General features: G+C 45.3%; 1 protein-coding gene across 1 annotated transcript in view; it reads left to right on the top strand.

Moving 5' to 3' along the window:
• LOC102376224 (piezo-type mechanosensitive ion channel component 2-like) overlaps nucleotides 1-18,416 on the top strand; it is a 518,739-nt gene that overhangs the window by 496,048 nt on the left and 4,275 nt on the right. The window contains 6 exon segments of the mRNA XM_025212438.1: nucleotides 2,823-3,011; nucleotides 4,417-4,509; nucleotides 10,793-10,965; nucleotides 13,691-13,807; nucleotides 15,886-15,965; nucleotides 17,747-17,915. Of these exon segments, the coding sequence (XP_025068223.1) occupies nucleotides 2,823-3,011; nucleotides 4,417-4,509; nucleotides 10,793-10,965; nucleotides 13,691-13,807; nucleotides 15,886-15,965; nucleotides 17,747-17,915 (821 nt within the window).

Genomic DNA, 18,416 nt, shown 5'->3' with positions numbered 1-18,416 from the left:
CCACACCACTGAGAGCTGGTATTTACCATTGTACCCTTGGTAAAAATAGCATCCTTATGTTTTATTTTGCCAGTTTAAAAAGAAATGAAGCATTAGTTTAACAATGTGGAATGGTCTAAATATTCAGAAATTGTACATTTGCAGTAAAATGGCGATATACTTTAGTATTGTTGGTATATTTCTAGTTTTCTTATAATTATTCCCCTTAAATCTACAGGATGTCAAGGTATGTCACTTAGATTAATTTCATTTTACTAGAAATCCACAAAAACCTAATGTTTAGGTTTTTATGTTAATTATATCCCTATCATGAATGTAACAGTTTCAAAACATAATCCAGTTCCAGAGTCACTGTCCCTGTTGCTCTTTCTATAATAGCATCAGTCTGTATTGTTCTGTAGTATAGTTTTGGGATAAGCAAGTTTCCAAGTCCACATGTGCCAGTACTATGTATTGCCATGCTTTTGGGTGGACTCTTGCATTCATATCACAGAAAGCTGTCTGTTAAGACTAGTACAACTACCAGTACCTTTATCAGGGCATTTCAAGGGAACTTTGGTGCTTTCTCTATCACTTCCATTGGTTCTCCTGAGGATTTTGGTGGTTAGTCTCTCTGAGCTGCTCTGGAACTGCATCAGAGCTAGGTACAGACATTTGGGGAGATTAAATCGGGTTCAAAAAGGCCATCCGACTTAAACTTAGCTCATCCCTGTGCTGACCTTACACTCTCAGTGACCAGCAATCAGTCTAAACCTATATGTACAGAAATTCCATGCACACAAAAGAGTCTAAAAATTTCAGAATCCAATTTAAGATAAATCTAGATCTATGTAGTATCAAACTTATTTGATTTAGGTCAAAACCGTGCATGTGACTTCTGTATACTTTCCCTGCGCAGCCCCAGGGCTGGGAAAATCCAGCCACTTGCCCCAGCCCTGGGGCTGCTGTTTTTGCTCCCACCCCAGCACAGGGCTATTTTTTGACCACGCGCCCCTGGCCCCTTGCTGCCTCCCCCGCAGACAGCTACCCTCTCAACCCCAGTCCCACAACCCACTCCAGGTGCAGCCACTTTTATCAGCATTTGCTGGAGATGAGAATTTGCTGAAGCCCTCCTCCCTCCCCAGCAAGTAAGTTCTGGTGGGGTGAGGGGGCAGAGGGATGGGGGCGTAGGTTTGCTGGGGGGGCGGGGAATGGGAACAGGGGGCTAAAAGTAGCCCCCCAAGGACTCTGCGAACCTCTTGATCCTGGCAAACGCTCCTGGATCCCAGCAAAATACTGTGGGTTGTGCTTCTCCCCTCCCCACCTACATGTCATACCTGCCCCCTACCTCCACACCTTATGGGTCACGCCTGCCCCTTCCACCCCACCCTCAGGTCACACCTCCCCCACCCCTTATGGGTTGAGCCTCCCCTCCATCCCCTGGCAGACTCCAAATCTCCTCCAGCCTGCTGTATCCCCAATCCCCGGCTAACCCCCACATCCTGATCTACCTGATATCAGGCAGCCATTTTGAACTGATTTAACCTCCCCCTAATGAACCTGAATGTCTGTACTTAGCCTACAAGTGTCTGAACTAACCTTTTACAGATAAATGATATGCCCCTTGTAAGCTTGATATGATATTAATGAAAATAGTATTCCCTGGCACAAGACAAATGGTTTGATACAATACTTTTGAAAAGTAACTTATTTGTTTTAAATGCAGCATTGCGTTACAAATGTAATATTCTCTTAGGGCTTTATGGATTCATGTTGTAAAGCAAGAATAATGCATGTCTGCATCATTATTTTGTGTAGTCCTTCTTTCATGCACGTTGTATCCCAAAATACTGTACAGAATTAAATCATATAAGAGAACATACTAAGTAAATAACAGTGGTCGAAAGACATTGTACAGGATGGTGAATCCATTAAGGTAATCAATCATGAGGCCACTAACAGAGGGAGGGAAGAATTACAGACAAGGGAGAACAGATATGTTTTCTGATGTGATTTGGAGAGAGACAGAAATATAAAAATATTGTTGTAGACTCTAGAACAGGAGCGGGCAAAATACAGCCTGCAAACTGACTGGATCTGGCCTGCGTCTACCTTTGTGGCAGTCCACACGAGGACGAGCCACACAAGCTCCTGTCAGGGCAGCCTACCCTGTGTTCCCACCCACACCTGCCAGCCTGGGCCCCGACCAGCACGCCTAGCTTCTGGTGGGGCTGTTACTAGTGCTGCTCCAATGGGAGCTGCCCAGCTGAAACTTTCCCCCCTACCCCCCGACCTGCCCACCTGAAGCAGTACGGAAGGAGCAGGAGGAGGAACTTCCACTGCAGGCAAGGGGAGCAGAGCAGCACCTGGCGGGCTGCAGCTGCACCAGGAACAGCCCACCAGAAACTGGCCAGGGCCTAGGCTGGTGGAGTTGTTCCGTTCCCCTCGCCTCCAGCAGTGGCAGCTTTTCTTCCTGCTGTACCGCTCCAAGCGTGGGGAAACTTCAGCTCCTGCCTCGGCACACAGGGCTGCAGCTCCAGCTGCCTTCCACCTGCTCTGCCCATCTAGCACAATGAGCAGTCTTGCAAGTTTTTTTTAATACACCAAGCCCTAAACTGACCCAGATTCATTTAAAATGAAATCCTATGTTTGCCACAAAAGCAATCCAGTTACAATCAAATTTCTGCTCAGCTTTCACTAAAATATTCATGAAACTGAGCTAAAATTGAAGTTTGTAAAGAGCTACAAGAGTTTGGAATCACTAAGGTTCTTATTTATACTTATACATAGGTCCACATTAAAAATGTACACATTATGTTTTACCATGTGACTTTTTTTTACAGAGATACCCTCAACCTAGAGGCCAAAAGAAAAAGAAAGTTGTGAAGTATGGAATGGGTGGCATGATTGTCGTCTTGCTGATTTGTATTGTCTGGTTCCCGCTACTCTTCATGTCTTTAATCAAATCTGTTGCAGGCGTCGTCAACAAGCCTCTTGATATATCAATCACAATAACCCTAGGAGGTTATCAGGTAAAAGATAACTTAATTCTTTGTGCTATATTCTTTCTTTTATTAGGCATATAGGAATTGGTGAGTGAAATCTGTTAGCTGAGTCACAGAGGTCAGACTAGGTGATGATAATGATCCCCTTCTGGGTTAAAAACTTAAGTATCTTATAAATGATTTATGATTAAACTGTAAAATGCCATCATTGCTTCCACATTACAAATATCTGACCTGATACTGCATTACGGTAAATGTTTGGATTTACCACTAGCACCTGTATAGCTATTCTTCACTCCCTCAGGGGCTAAAAACAGATATTGGATTTCTCCCTGGACATAGCCTTTTATCCTGGGATCCTACAGAGGTACAGGCCCATTACTATACTTTAAGTACTTGAATACTTTGAAGTATTCAAGATAAGATATAACTTTTTCCTGGAAAATTGGAGCTAATATGAGTCAATTGCCATTCCAGCTGAGTGCGTAAATGACTGACCCAATCAGACCTGGGATAAACTGGACATCTGTTTTTACCTAGAGAGTGAAAGGAAAGTAAACAAAGTTGAATCAGATTTTTAGGTGGTCATTCCATGTTTATCCAATTTATTTTGGAAGGGATTCCATATATGCTTCTGTGCTAGCCAGTCAACCTCATAGATGAATCAAAATCAGTCACAACATAGCTTGTAGGGATGCCATGAGGAACATTCAGAGATGCCACTTTGGTTTTGCCCTTTTGAAGAGCAAGTATTCATAGTTGCTTTTGAAGTTTTAAAACTGTTTTCAGTTTAAGATCCTCTTTGGGTACATATAGCACTTAGACAAAGGAACAAAAAACCTTCAGAGATGCCAATGTACTTGAGAAATTCAGCAGCAGTGACAAGGATACGCTTCTCTGAAGGAGTGAGTCCAATTACGGTTGTACATAGTGAGAAAGGATATACAAAGTAATCTCAGTTTGTTCTGTCAGGCTATGCTTACATGGGAAACTTGCCATTGCACTGTCAAGCAGCAGTGCTCACAAACGTATCATTACTGAAAGCCGTTGACTTACCAAAAAGGTATGGCTGCATTCCTGTCTGCTCAGCCCACTGTGGATAGGTGCTTATCTAAATTAAATTTCGAACAATGAAGTCTCACATGCTACTGGATGGGGTTGTGGAAAAATAAGACTGTTTTTGAAACAAAACCTGGGAAATGTTTTGATTCAGGGAGGTTTGCATTCCCACAAAGTGGAACATTTAAAGAAATTGAAAAGAAATTCAGAACTTCAATAGCTCATGTGAGTTTCTCCCTTGTTCTGGATCATGCTGTCTTCCCACTGCTAACAGGCCAATGTTGCCTTACACTGCACTACACAGAATGTGGTATTGTTTGTGTAGAGATAGAAATGAATAAATTTAACAAGTCTGCATTTTATTCTTTCCCAGCCTATTTTTACAATGAGTGCTCAGCAGAACCAGCTCAACGATATGGGTGACAGTGATTTCAACGAGCTTCTAAAATATTATTCGGGTAATACTGTAAGTGAAATATAGAGAGCTTCATCTTTTCAGAGTGCATGTGTATGTTTGTTTCCAGTACAGGCAGTCCTCAGCCTTACGATCCTATTGGTTCCTGAAAAACATGTCTTAAGTCAAAACGTTGTAACTAGGAACCAATTTTCCCATAGGAACAATGTAATAAATGGGGGATTGGTTCCTTTACCATGCTCAACAGAGCTGCCTCCAGCTGGTAAGTCTGTTGTAGTTGGGGGAGGGAAAGGAGAGCAGATCGGTGCCCCTGCAGCAAGGGAGGGATTGGGGCTAGGGCTAGGACAGGGGGCTGTCCAGCCAGAGGCTCCTGCCACTGTGCTGCCGGTTCAGGACCTGCTCATCTGGCAGCTTGTCTGGTGGCTCTCGCGGCTGCTCCCATCGCCAGACCAGGAGATCATGGTGGGGGGCGTATTCGTCCAGATCTGCACAGGGCGGGCAGGGCTGGGGCTGTACCGGGCTGTGTTTCAGGTGGGCAGTGGAAGATGCTGGGAGTGGGGGCTATGCCCTTCTGCCGCTCACCCAGCCAGGGCAGGGCAGAGCCACTGTGTTGCCTATAGACAAGCAGCGCACAGCATCCGGAGCCACCCCGACCTCCCCACTCCTCCCAGATGAGCCACAACTTCACCCCGTCCTACCCTGGCTGGGCAAGTGGCAGTGGCAGGGCATTGGGGGGAAATGTGCTCCCAGATCAGGGGGCAGAGCAGACACTGTGTGGGGGCTGCAACCTCCCTAAAATTTGCTGTAGCCCCTGCTACCTGCCCAGAGCACAGCCCCAGCCCCATGCACCCCATGCAGATCCAGGGGCATACACCCTCCCATACCCTGCTGCCGCTCACCTAGTCAGGGTGGGGTGGGGCTGGGAGGCATGGGGAGGCCAGGGCAGCTCTGACCACTGCGAGTTGCTTGTCCAGAGGCCATACAGTGGCTCTGCCCCTCCCTGGCTGGGCAAGCGGCAGGAGGGCATAGCCCCTGCTCCCAGCACCTTCCACCACCAACCTGGAGTGCAGCCCAGTGCAGCCGCAGGCCTGCTCACCCCACGCAGATCCAGGGGCGTATGCCCCAACATGCAACCCCACCCCCTCCCCGCAAGCCTCCTCCCCGCCCCACTGGGCAGCCTCTGTCCCAGCCCTCCCTCACTGCAGAGGCATTGATCTGCTCCTCCACATCCTACCACAGCAGACTTACCAGCTGGAGGCAGCTGTGTCCAGCATATTAAAGTTGGAACCTCAAAACAGTGTCTTAATTTACAAAGGTTGTAAGTGCCGTTTGTTCTAACTCAAACAGTCATAAATCAAGGATTCCCTGTATATCAATCATCTGAGACATTTTGCTAATTTTGTTTGGGTGGCAGAAAGTGCATAGTAGTGCTGTCTTTACTCAGTTGATTAGTTCCATTGCATTTGGATAAGGACTTCCTTCTCAAGTAAGAATATGAATGGTTAGAACTGAGGAGTCTGTTGTTCAGGCCTGGTCTTCAACGTTTTGGTGACAGAAGTTACTTTTTGTCACCAAAGATTTGCTCTTATTTCCCTGGGTAATATTCTGGTTCTTGATTCTCCTCCAGATCTGTGTGAGATTAGAAATATTCCATTCTTCTCCCTGTTCCTTTGCAGTCTTATCCTCATGCTTTTTTGGCTGCTGGTTTAAATCCATTTTTGTCCCCATGCTTTATCATCGCTCAGGCCTCTTGTCTTCACATTTTCATATCTTCCTCTGTTTCAGACATTTTAGCTGGGGTTTTCCCCTTGATTATAATCCCTGTTGTTTCCAGATCCAGCCATTTCTTTACCAGATGATCCCCCTTTGCTATCCCAGCATGTTTGTGTCACCTTCAATTCATTCAAATTGATTTACAAATTTAGTGTAAGCCAGCAAAGCCCAATCTTCCTGTCACCTAAATAATCTCCACCCCCCGCCCCCCATGTAACAAACCCTGAACTGACATGCAGCCACTGGCTCAAGGCCAGATAGACGAGGTTTCATGTCTGACATAGCAATGTTGGCAGCCTGTAAGCCTTGGCTTTGTTCCAAAGGTGCACTGGGTTTTCAGTGGACACAAGCTTCTGCAGTGATGATATGCAACTTGGTAAAAGCAGCCACGTGTCTGTGTGCTCACTGATGCAATCCTTTTAGTAACTCTACATCAGGGGCAGGTAAAATATGGCCCACGGGCCAGATCCAGCCCACCAGGCCTTTCTATCTGGCCTGTGGGGCCCCTAACAATTTAGGAAATTAATATTTACCTGCCCCTGATTGCCTGTCAAAAATGACAGGAGCCAGGGGCAGTAGGACCCAGGAGGAGCCAGCAGCAGAACTAAACAGCCACACCAGCAAGTCTGGCACCGCCCTTGCCTGCCTCCCTACCCTTGCACCCTGAGCCCCAGCTAGAAGCCTCTGCCTAGCAGGGGCTTCTGGAGGCTTCTGACCTGGGACTGTTCCTGTCTCCCCACACCAAGAAAAATACAGATAAGATGTAGGGTGGGGAGGCAGGGGAGGACCATGTGCAATTGCCCCAGTCCTCAGGGCCAGCCAGGCTGGCTTCTACGGTCCCAGCACTGCAGCTGGGAACCATGTGGTGCTGGCCAGCTGCTGGGAAGGCAGACAGGGAAGGAGTGGGGAAGGGGCAGCAGGCTGGGGGAAGGGGCAGCGAGCGGGCATGCAGAGCACAGCAACAGCTAAGTGGGAGTGCAGGGCCCACACCAGTGCACTGGGGCCAGCACCAGTGGGGCCCAGAGCAGGGCAGCAGAAGCACAGGGCCCTGGCTGGCAGGGGCTCTGTGGAGCTGTGCTGGCATCCTCCTCTCCCTGCTTGAGCAGTGCAGCCTGGCTCCATAGAGCCCCTGGCAGCCCAGACCCCACACTCCTGCTGTCCCACTCTGGGCCGTGCCGGCACTGGCCCTGGTACACTGGTGTGGGCCCTGAGCTCCTGCACGGCTGTCGCTGCACTCCGCGTGCTGCAGCCATTTCCCCACTCCCTCCACTGCCCCACTCCAGCATCATGTGGTTCCCAGCTGCAGCACCAGGACTGCAGGAGCAGCTGGGATGTGGTGCCAGAGTGGGGGATGTCAAATGAGGAAGTGACAGGAAAAGGGAACCATTGGCAGACGGAAGGCCAGTGGCAGCGAGCAGGAGCACAGGGCCTGCACCAGTGTCCCGGGGCCAGGAGTGGCAGGAGCACAGAGCCTAGGCTTGCAGGAGTGCTGGTGGGGGCTCTGCCTGCAGGTGAGGGGGCAAGCTGTGGGCAAACCCTTCTCCTCCATGCAAGCCATGACCCTCCCCAGCCACCCTCCCCCTGCACACTCACAGCTACCCACAAAACCCACACCCACCCCCTACACACACACCATACCTATCCACCCCCCACAAATCACACATACACACCCTCCCCCACACCCCAAATACCCACAAACCTATACCCACCCTCCCACCCACCCCCTCCAACAATATACAAGAGTAAGACTTCATTTTATGCTATTATACTATCACCTCTATGTGCACTACACAAACACACGTAAATCAGGACAAAAATATTTTTTTTAATGACATTAATAAATGTTGCATTACATGTTTGATTTTTAGAATCTAATTTGGTATTTTTCTGGTTCAGAGATGGCAAAACCCCTTGCTGAAAGGAGTAATTCTGGGAGACAAGGGGAGGGACTTCTGGTGGCAAAGGGCAGGGGCTACTGGGCAGGACTTCTGGTCCCAAGATGGTGACCAGGAGGCGGGGCACCTGTCAAGGGGTGGGGCTACCCATGCAGCCCTCAATGGCTTGCCAAAACTTGGTAAGTGGCCCTCCATCCAAAATAATTGCCCGCCCCTGCTCTATGTCAATAAATGTTATGGTAGCAAAACCACTAAGTGTCAACATGGCTTCATCATTTGACTCTATAGCATATGTAGAGTTACAGAAAATTTTCTTAAGAAGAGAAGAGTGTTCACAAGCAGTTGGTAAATGTCCTTGAGCAGCCAGTTTTCCAACAGAATACCCTGGATACAGAATACACTTTCAGTGAAGTGAGACTCACTTTGCTTGTAGTGGATCAAATTATTAGTATTTTTTTTTTAAATATGAAAGCCATCATCTATGCCCTGCCACTACAACAGCATTACATCCTATGCCAGCTGTAAAACAATTATTAGTTCCATACTTATTTCCTCCTTTGGTAATAGTATAGTGCATATACTTTTCTTTGCAGTATTCTACAGTTTCACTTTTTAAAAAGGTTTTCATACATAAATAAGGAGTTCTTTTCAGTAGAAATGGACAAATTAATTTGGACCCTACAGTTCAGACACAGGTTAGGGCAGGGATGGGCAAAATATGGCCTATGGACTGGATCCAGCCTGCCAACTGATTGGATCCAGCCTGTGGGCAAGTGCCCGCCAATTAATTGGCTGCCCGTGCAGCACTCTGCGTGGGGTCAATCCATGCCCATTCCCACCTGAGACAGCCTATGCCATGCTCCCACCCACACCTCCAATGACCCTGCCCCGGCTCTGGCTATGGCCACCACATATAGCTTCCCAGCAGGGCTGCTTCTGGTGCAGCTGCAGCTGTCCAGGTAGTGCTCAGCTCCCCCTGTCTTCAGCAGCTGCTCCTCCTCCCGCCCCTGCTGCACTGATTCAGCAGAAGCTGCAGCTGGGTGGCTCCTACCCCAGCATGAGGGGATCCAGCTCCCAGCCACCTTCCACCCAGTTGGCCACCCACAGGTGGCTGGTCATTGCACCAGGCAAGCAGAGTGAGTGGAAAGTGCCCTAGAGCATCCTAGAGCTGGAGCTCCTCCTGGGGCAGGAGTCACCCACTTATAGTTTCCCCCCCTGCCATGAATGGCACAGCAGGGCAGGAGGAGAAGGAGCCACTAGAGGTGTGGGGAGCTAAGCAGCACCTGGGTGGCTGCAGCCACACAAGAAGCATCCCTGCCAGGAAGCTGTGTGCACTGGCCAGGGCCAGGGCCAAGGCCAGGTCTAGGGCCAGCGTCAGGATGGTTGGCCAGGTGCTGGCAGAAGCGTGATGCGGGCTGCTTCAAGCAGGGCTCAGCGTCCTGCAGAGCACCACAGAACAGCCATGAGCTGGTTGCAGCGGGGTGGACTGCAGCTGCACCTGCACCACCCTGGTGAGCTCTGCTACATGAGCCCTCTGCCCCCCCACCCCCAGCTAGGGTTGCCAGCCCTTCCAGATTGGCCAGGAGTCTACTGGAATCAGCATCAATCTCCCAGTGACTATTGAAAGCAATCTAGGAGATTAATATTGTGAATGGGTTGAATTGTACAATTAATGACATTACATCAAGTTGGGGAAAAAAATCTCCTGTAGTAGCTTCAGTCAGAGTTGGCAACCCTAGCCCCAGCCCCCTATACATGCGCACATGCCACACCTCCTCCGACACCCCCACATACACCTCTTCCCACACAGTACACAAGGATTAGACTTTACTTTGAGCTATGCTGCAATTGCCTCCATATACGCTGCTCAAGAAAACATAAATCATGAGAAAAAAATGTTTTGAAATAAAATGTAAATATGTTATAGTAGATGTTTGATTTTTAGTCTATGATTTGTTTTTATATAATTTGTTAAAATTATCTTTCTGAAAGATTTTATGTGTACGGCCCATGATAGCTCACCACAACTCAAATGGCCCACCCCTTGGGTTAGGGGGATTTTTAGTCCTAGCGAACTGGAACAATAATTGCCCACCCTTGGGTTAGGAGGATGTTTGGTCCTAGCTAACTGAAACATTATTTGTCACAGAAATTAACTACAAGTTGTGGTAGCTGCTACTGCTGTCTGGAGTCTCAGTGAAGTAGCAGTTTGCAAGGTAAAGCAGGAGGATGTGATACTCCTCAACTGTATCTGCCTCTCCTAGCCATCTGCTAATTCTGCTATCTCAGTTAACCTCTAGGTCAACAAGGTCTCTACCAAATTTGCCTGATTCATTATTTTAAGCTCATTCTTGTATACTTTTCCACCAGAGTAAACGTGTTTGTATGTGTGGAGAGGGGTGTTAGTTGGTTAGTTATATTTTTTAAACCATTTTTACAAGCAATGCAATCTTTTCACATCACATTTATGCCTATGAGGTTTGGCTTTGTTTCGATTCTTCCTCTCTCCTCTAATACTCAACTGGTCCCTGAAGGAGGCCATCCATGCAAATAGACTCATAGTTCCCAAGGTATCCATAGTTCTGGGGCTTATAGTCTGATTGGTAAGAACTGTTACCTGTTTATGAATGTTGATTTTTCCCTTCTTTCTTTCACTGCATTTACAGGGAGCTTTGCAGTTTCTAGAAAACTATGGAAAAGAAGATATAACTATAGCAGATCTAGAAGGAAATTCAAACTCTTTGTGGACCATCAGCCCTCCCAGTAGAAAAAAAATGATAAAGGATCTCCGGGATTTTTCTGCTAAATTTGCTGTTGTTCTTTCATGGAGTATTCAGAGGTAAATTAGCATGACCACAATGATCCTAGGAAAATGTTTGTTTGTTAGTGTAGGCCTGGTGGAATAGTAAAAGTGTACTGCATTTCAGTCTTTGACTTGCTTGTTTAATTTCCTACCCAATTTGCTCATTCTGCGAATGAGTGGCTACGAGTAAGCAGAGGGGAGATTGGAAGGGACTGGTTTTCATCATTTAACTGTAACCTCTCCTATCAATTGAAAACAGCATTAATAGATAATACATTTTAAAGGCAAGCTTACCCTAGATCTCCTCAGTCAGAAAACTGGCCAAGCACCTCCAAGGTGCAAAAGAATTAAAATATAGAGACCTTCCAAAGTTCAACATGAGCAAGTTCAGTAAGTACCTGGGGAAAGTGTGGGGAAGGGAGAAATAAGTCTGAAAATAGGTCTGAGCTTTTCTACCCACAAAATAAATTTATCATGCTTATTGTATAATGAATTCTATTGTGCAGCCTGTGTAAAGGACATGGCTTCACTTGTGATTTGGTTGACTTGGCTGACTTGACCTCTAAGGATGCTTGTACACACCATGGGGGTTTAATTCAGTTTAGTTCTCCCTAATTTGAAACAATGGGGTTTTAAAAACACCGTTTCAACTTAAGCCAAACTAAACCCCACAAGGGTGGGGGCCCAATCCTTAACTGTCTCTCTGGTAGCGGGACAGGGGGTGAGCTGCCAGCAGGGTGAGTGGTCCTCGAGCTGTGGGGGGGGCCAGTGCTTCCCTCCATGGCAGTGGCAGCGCCCCCCAGGCAGCACCCGCCTGCTGGCACCCATTCCGGGCAGTCCTGGGGACACCACAGGTGTGGAGGGAAGCAACAGCCCCCTGCAGCCTTGGAGGGAAGCACTGGACCCTCGCGCAGCTCAGGCAGGCTCTGGGGAGAAAAAAAAAAGATCAAGCTTGCCGCTTTTTTTTTTTCTTTTTAGTGGAGGCTGCCTGCACAGGCTGCCGCCAGGTCGCACAGCCCCTGAGCTGCACAGGGCCTGGTGCTTCCCTCCACAGCTAGGAAGCACCAGGGTAGCAAACTAAAACACCTTGGAGGTGTTTTATCTTCCTGCGTACCAAAATCATTTAAAGTGCAATACATTGCTGAGAGTGTAAACAGCAATGACATTAAAGCATTAAGTGCCAAGATTGTAAACAGCAACACCATTAAAGTAGTGCAAAAGGGCATTTAGGCCACTTTAAAGGTCAATTTTGTGGTATGTACAAAGGCCCTAAGTGCCAAACTTAAGATTGTTTGTAGGGGACTGATGTTCAAACACTACTCAGCATCTGTAAATAAGGTTGTCTAAATATGTTCTCAATGGGAATCCAGAGAGTGATAAATATGAATTTTTTAAAATTGAGGTTGAAGCTTTCAGAGGGGCTTAAGAGAGAAAAAATTATGTACAATTGATAGACTAATAATACCTTCTGAAGACATAATTCTCATTAATATTTATTCGAATTAAAGGCCTTGAAGGAGAAAACCTCTAAAAAGTAATTCGTTCTCTAACAGAAGTTTTACAACCTCATGATGCAGTGGTCAGTCCTTCTCTTCTGTAAACAATTTAGTGGTAAAGCACGAGATGCTACACAGTTTTTTGTGAGATGCCTGCACGTTGAGAACCACCCTGAAGTAAATGGACACTGCTCCCAATCATTATCTTGTGGCTTGTGTCCATGTACACTAGGGCTAATACATTTGGTCTCTGCATGCAGTTTTCTCTGCTAAGCTTTGCTGTGGGTTGGGAGTCTTTTGTGAGTGCTGTGCTTCAGAATACACAGATCTGTTCAACAGAATATTCTGTTATTTTCTAAACCCAGACTGGGACCTGGGAGTTCCATGGACCAAATCAAAGGCTAACCCAGCAGTATTGTGAATAGCAGAAGTGTTGCAGTGACATGCCTACCTGCCCTTCATAGTAACACCAAGTCCCAATAGTAGCATGTGTGCAGGTCTTATAGATGGACATAACGGTGTCCATCTTTTTGCAGTTACAGTAATGAGAGTCATGTACATCAGTAAAAAGCAAAAATAGGACTTGACGTATGTCAGCATCTTCAATTTAGGTGTGTGAGTTTGTTTAAATCCTTCATTTTTTTTAAACCCTTCATATTTTAGTGCAATTATAATTGTCTTTTAGGTAGGCCTGCAATTCATTTTTAACACTTTTGTGCTAATTGTGCAGTCATGGTCAAGAATAGTAGGTCTGCAATACTCAAGTATCAAACTATGAACTACTGTTGGCAAGCCCCTTGTGTATCAAATGCAAATATGCAGCTTGCTAAAACAGGAGTTTCATTTTTGAGTGGTCTGACATCGTGCCTCAGTTCCTGAGTGCTAAACTTGAGACACCTCAAATAAACAAGGAGTTTTGAAAATTTAGATAGGGGTCTAAGTGGGGAAAATCCTAGCCTTAGGTTTTAAAGACAAAGTTGTTCATTTACCAGATTAATAGTACCAGTTTCAGACAATGTCTTCATTAATATGTACCTTTAAAATATGGAAAGCCATCATCTATTAGGAGAGGGCAGTGTCAGACCACTACAAGGAACCCTAGGTAACCATGCTGGTCAGGTGAGTCAGGCACCTTGACAAGATAGAATAGCAGGGACAGAAAATGTGCAGTTGGCTTTGCTAACCAATTTCTGGGTCAGCACAACTCAGAAAACCCTATGTTGTTATGTGCTCAGATTCGTTATGTGTCTTCTCTTTTACCTTAGAAACCTCAGTCTTGGTGCAAAATCAGAAATAGCATCAGATAAGCTGTCCATTTATTTGCCAGAGGCAACCAGGGAAAAAATTGCAGCCATGATGTCTCGAGAGTCATTTGAAAATGTGTAAGTAATTTTCTTCATTTAATTATGCAACCATTTCAACTGGTTCACGTAACACCATACTTGAATACTCTATGTGTGAACATTAATAACTATTAAACAGAATAGTCTGGAATGTATCTTCTGCGATCCCTAAACCAATGACAGTTTATGCCAGGAAGAGCATAACAGGGAATGAACTACACTATGCATGCCTTGTACATACATTCTCTCACTAAAGCATCTGCTAATGCCACTGTCAGAGACTGAATGACCCATTGGTCTGAGCCAGTATGGCACTTTGTATGTTCTTAATATATATTCTTCTAAAAGTGAAGCTTATTAAGCAGGTTTTGCTAAACCTATGCAAAGTAAATGTACAATATTGGCTCGAGCAAGCACATTAGCTAAAGTTCTGAGGAAAGGATCCATTGCTGCAAAGGATCTGTGAGAACAGTTGTGCTGCACAGGCATGCTTATGGATGGTCTATCTGTCCCCTCTGGCAACTGTTTCCCTGACAGGAGGGATTGGTAGAGTCTTCTGCTGAAAATTCCTTGCAGTTTCCCAAAAGTCAAAAACAGCCAGGCTGTATATCGATAAGCTTTTCTGAAAGGTAAATTAGTTTGGAACAGACTCGCATTCTTTAACTGTGTCAGAATATTTCACAAGCTAATGCCATGACCTGTTAAACTACCACCTAGCTCCTTTCTCAATGACTGGTAGGAAGTAAATTCAGTAGATTTTAGCAACAGTAGCCAGATTCTCTTCCAAGTTGCAGCTCAGTCAATTTTGGCGTGGTTGGATAGGTGTAACTTGGAGGTGAATCTCATGCTAAGTGCCCACCTGGGTTAGAGTTCTCATTGGTTGCTAGCATTAAGTTATTAAAGAAAAATAGTAAGGGAAAATTGGTCTGAGGTGGGCAGCATCTGTAGTAGTTTTGCCTTTTGTGTTTTTTTTGGCAATCAGAATTTGCAGAGCGGTCAAGAAGTTCTCTCCATGTGAATACCAAAGAGTATTGCATAAGCAAAATTGTGGCATAAAGTAACTATAGTCCACAGGCCTAACAAAACAGGATTTTGAGTGGGAAGCAACCGATTCCATCTCTAAACATCTTTAGAAGTTAACCTTCATTGTTGGACAGAAGTAGGATATAGCTTTTCCAAATACAGAGACATATATGTATATGCTGCAAAGACATGTGGCTGCATATAAGGTTCTGTGGGTTTTAATTTTTATTTTTATTTTCTTGTTTTTGTAAATAAAATCTCTCTCCGCTCTCATGGTATGAAGTGCTTCTCAAGAGAGGTATAGAGTTCAAGTTGACAGTTGACCCAGTTAATGGCCACACAGCTGCTTCAGCAAGTACGCTTATGCTGCCTGTTGGCAAAGCTGTTTAGCTGCTCAGAATATTGTGTTTAGGTGGCTGGATTTTGATCTTCTTAACATTGGTATGAACTGGAAGTAGAATACAGTTATTTACTGGAGAATGCTCTTGATTTCTCTAAGCTACCATCCGCTTTAAACAGGACAGGATGGGGTAATTCTTTTGTCTCTGATAAAACTAAACTGTTTCTGGATACTGCAAAACCATTTTCCAGCTTGGATGACTTTTCCCAAATGTGCAGGAAAGTACTTCTTCAGCAGTTAGCTGATATTGGAAAGGCTCAGATCATGCAAAAAGATTTCCAAAAACAATCCCAGAGAAAATCCTCACTTTCTGAATGCTGTTCTGTTCTCAAGCATAAGCATTTCCATCAAATGTATTTCACAGTGTTTTCCTTTGAAAGGAAAAAAAAGAATAGATTTGAGTCCCAGTCCATCTTATCTGTGAGCTTACATACATCAGCCTGCAGGGACTTTCTGGAGAGAGACTCCCTTGTGAAAATACAGATAGAAGGTCAAAAATCAAACTGTCAAAGACATTGGAAAGATGCCAGTCCAAACGTATGCAAGATCAGCATCTAACCCAAGAAACACAGCAGTTACAGTAATTGCCTTTTCAGAGTGGAATTATGTGCTACAACTGCCCCAAGGAAGATTTCCAAGTGAAAGCTCTTAGGTATAACAAGATAAAGTTATGGATTTTACATGTTTCCTGCAGGACCTTAGAAGATGTATATCCATACTACATCAAGGCACCTAGTGATTCTTTGGCAAAACCCATAAAGCAGCTACTGAAAGGTATGTAGACCAACTGGTGTATCTGTCTTACTAGCATGGCATATTTTTCCCATTGTAAAAACACATGGGGAAGTTTAGCAAATGGCAAGACTGCCAAGGAAGCCAGAACGACTTCCAATCATGACATGTCCATTGTGTCAATACAGAGAAGACATTGGACTCCAGCACTGGATTATTATGAGTATCAGGTCATGCCTCAGACAATGACTAACTTGCAAAGTTCTGCTCTGTCATTGGAGCTTCTAAGTGGACAATAATCTACAGCATTAGCACAGAGTTAAAGGCTGGCTAGTAGCACTATCTACCCTTCTGAAGCAATGAGCATCCCTTCACCTAACTCCTTAGTTCTTGGTATTCAGAGATCCAAGTATAGCCCACTTCCAGCCTGCAACCTTAAGCAAGTCCTCTGAGCAATGCTCCAAGCAGACATCCTAGCATTCTGTTCCTGCCAGACAATGCAGAACAGTGTAGGGACAAGGTACAGGGACTCGGGCAGAGAAACTATCAGACCATGTTCTTGCTAGGGGAAAAACAGAGTTTAGAGCAAATGCAATGAATGCCTGCAGGTTTTACTTGGTCTGTGCTCAGCCCCATCATCTTTTCTCCACGAACTGCACCAGAATGACAACTTACTACCACTCTGTGGCCTGTAGCCTAAGGATTCCATCAGATTGTTCCCTACCAATCGCTTGGTCATGTAGCACACTCTCAAGTGTACTATCAGAAGAGTGCTAAAATTCCCTCTGGCAAGAACCAAGGCATTTGCCCCTTCAGAGGCAAATGTCCACATAACTGTGCATGGGAATGACACTCTGTGTAGAAGCAGATGAATCCTTCTGCATACCATGGCATAAACTGTGGCTGCCGGTTGCAGCTCTGGTTCCAGTTAATCCTGTGTTGTCCAGTGCTGTTAAAGGCAGGTAGAGTGCATATAGAGAATGAGGCAATATCAGCCTATGGAGCACAGCACACCCAAAAAACACAAGATCTGGGGTCCAGTTCCTCCCACGCCTAAAACCTGTGTCTTCCGCTTTCCAAAAAGATGCTGTAACTGGGAGTCTGTTTTTCCCAGACCATTCTCCATTCTTCCTCTTGAACTGGCCCATTGGGCAATGCTGAGGGGCCATGAGGAAGAAAATATGCAGCTCACTGGTTTGCAGCTCAGTGAGAGGTGGACCTTAGCTTCCAGCCTGAGCCTCTGCTTCCAGTGGGATAGAAACTTAACTTTCCCAAGTGCTGTTCATCCATTTCATCCCATGATATGCCAGGCACAAGAGGGCCAGCATGAGGAGAAAAGCTGGACAGTGGACTGAGCAATGCCTAATCTGCAGCCAGGTGGTTAGAGCACCCTTCTAAAAGGCAGGAAATCCAAGTTCAAAGTGAAGGAGACCTAGAGCATTGCTCCCTGCTCAAGTGCCCTACCATCTTCTCTATTGGCCAAAAAAGTGAGAGGGCCCTTTTCCATCATGTCCACACAGTGAAAAAGCATTCCAGTTTGTGCATAAGTGTCAAAACGTAGTTATGCAACCACAAGCACACATTTTGCTTTATGTAGATACATATAGCAAAATAAGATTTAGTCAGAAGCTGCTTTGATTAAAAAAAAGTCCAGAACTGTTTGATAGAACCTTCTTAAAATGGGTTTCAGGACTGTTTGAGTTTCATTTAATGGAAATGTTAGATTGCACAGTTACTTTTGTCCTTGGTAATAGGCATCCCAATCAGCCTGACTCATTGACTTCATGGTTTCTGTGCACTAATATATCTTTTCATCCCAATAGATGGGAAGAGGGACAACATCACAGTTTCCTTGGTCGAAAATAACTCCAGTGAGTGGTGGATCTTGAATCAGGTTGGAAAGAGATCTAAAACACCTAGACCCAGCCTTGAACTCTTTGTATTCAGTGACAAAGTTAGCCCACCCAGTCTTGGATTCCTGGCTGGCTATGGGTAAGCAATAACCTTTTACATAAAACAATAGCCTTGGTTATCAAAACTAATTAGAGGTGAATTTACAACTTTAATAGCTGTGTCCTAGAATATGGGGGCCTGCATTTCTCTTGTAACATTTGAAACTGCCATAAATATCTTGAAGAAAAGATCCACATTTGAAGGTGAAATCAGACCCTGGCACATAGGTACTACAGATTGTATAATGTCCATAGATTTTACTCATTCTACTTTAAAATAGGGCTGTCATTCTTAATTATAAACTGCTGCAAAAATATGAACCCCATCTCCTTCCTCAGGAAGGGAAGGCATTAGTCTCCCATATCCAAAATCCATATGCAGAAGGTCAGCTTTGGGAACATCCCATGTCATTATCCCCAACCTCATCTCAGTAGAGAATCCTTTACATAACTGAGAAACTACAGATGAGATGAAACAGGGCCAAGGGCAAAGGGAGAACACATTATCTTCCCTCACAACCCCACAGACAACTGATTATAG

This window comes from Alligator sinensis, unplaced genomic scaffold (genome assembly GCF_000455745.1).
Source record: "Alligator sinensis unplaced genomic scaffold, ASM45574v1 scaffold480_1, whole genome shotgun sequence".
In the NCBI taxonomy this organism is placed as follows: domain Eukaryota; kingdom Metazoa; phylum Chordata; order Crocodylia; family Alligatoridae; genus Alligator; species Alligator sinensis.
The sequence above is the reverse complement of the archived record's forward strand: the minus strand, read 5'-3'. Positions and strand labels throughout refer to the sequence as shown.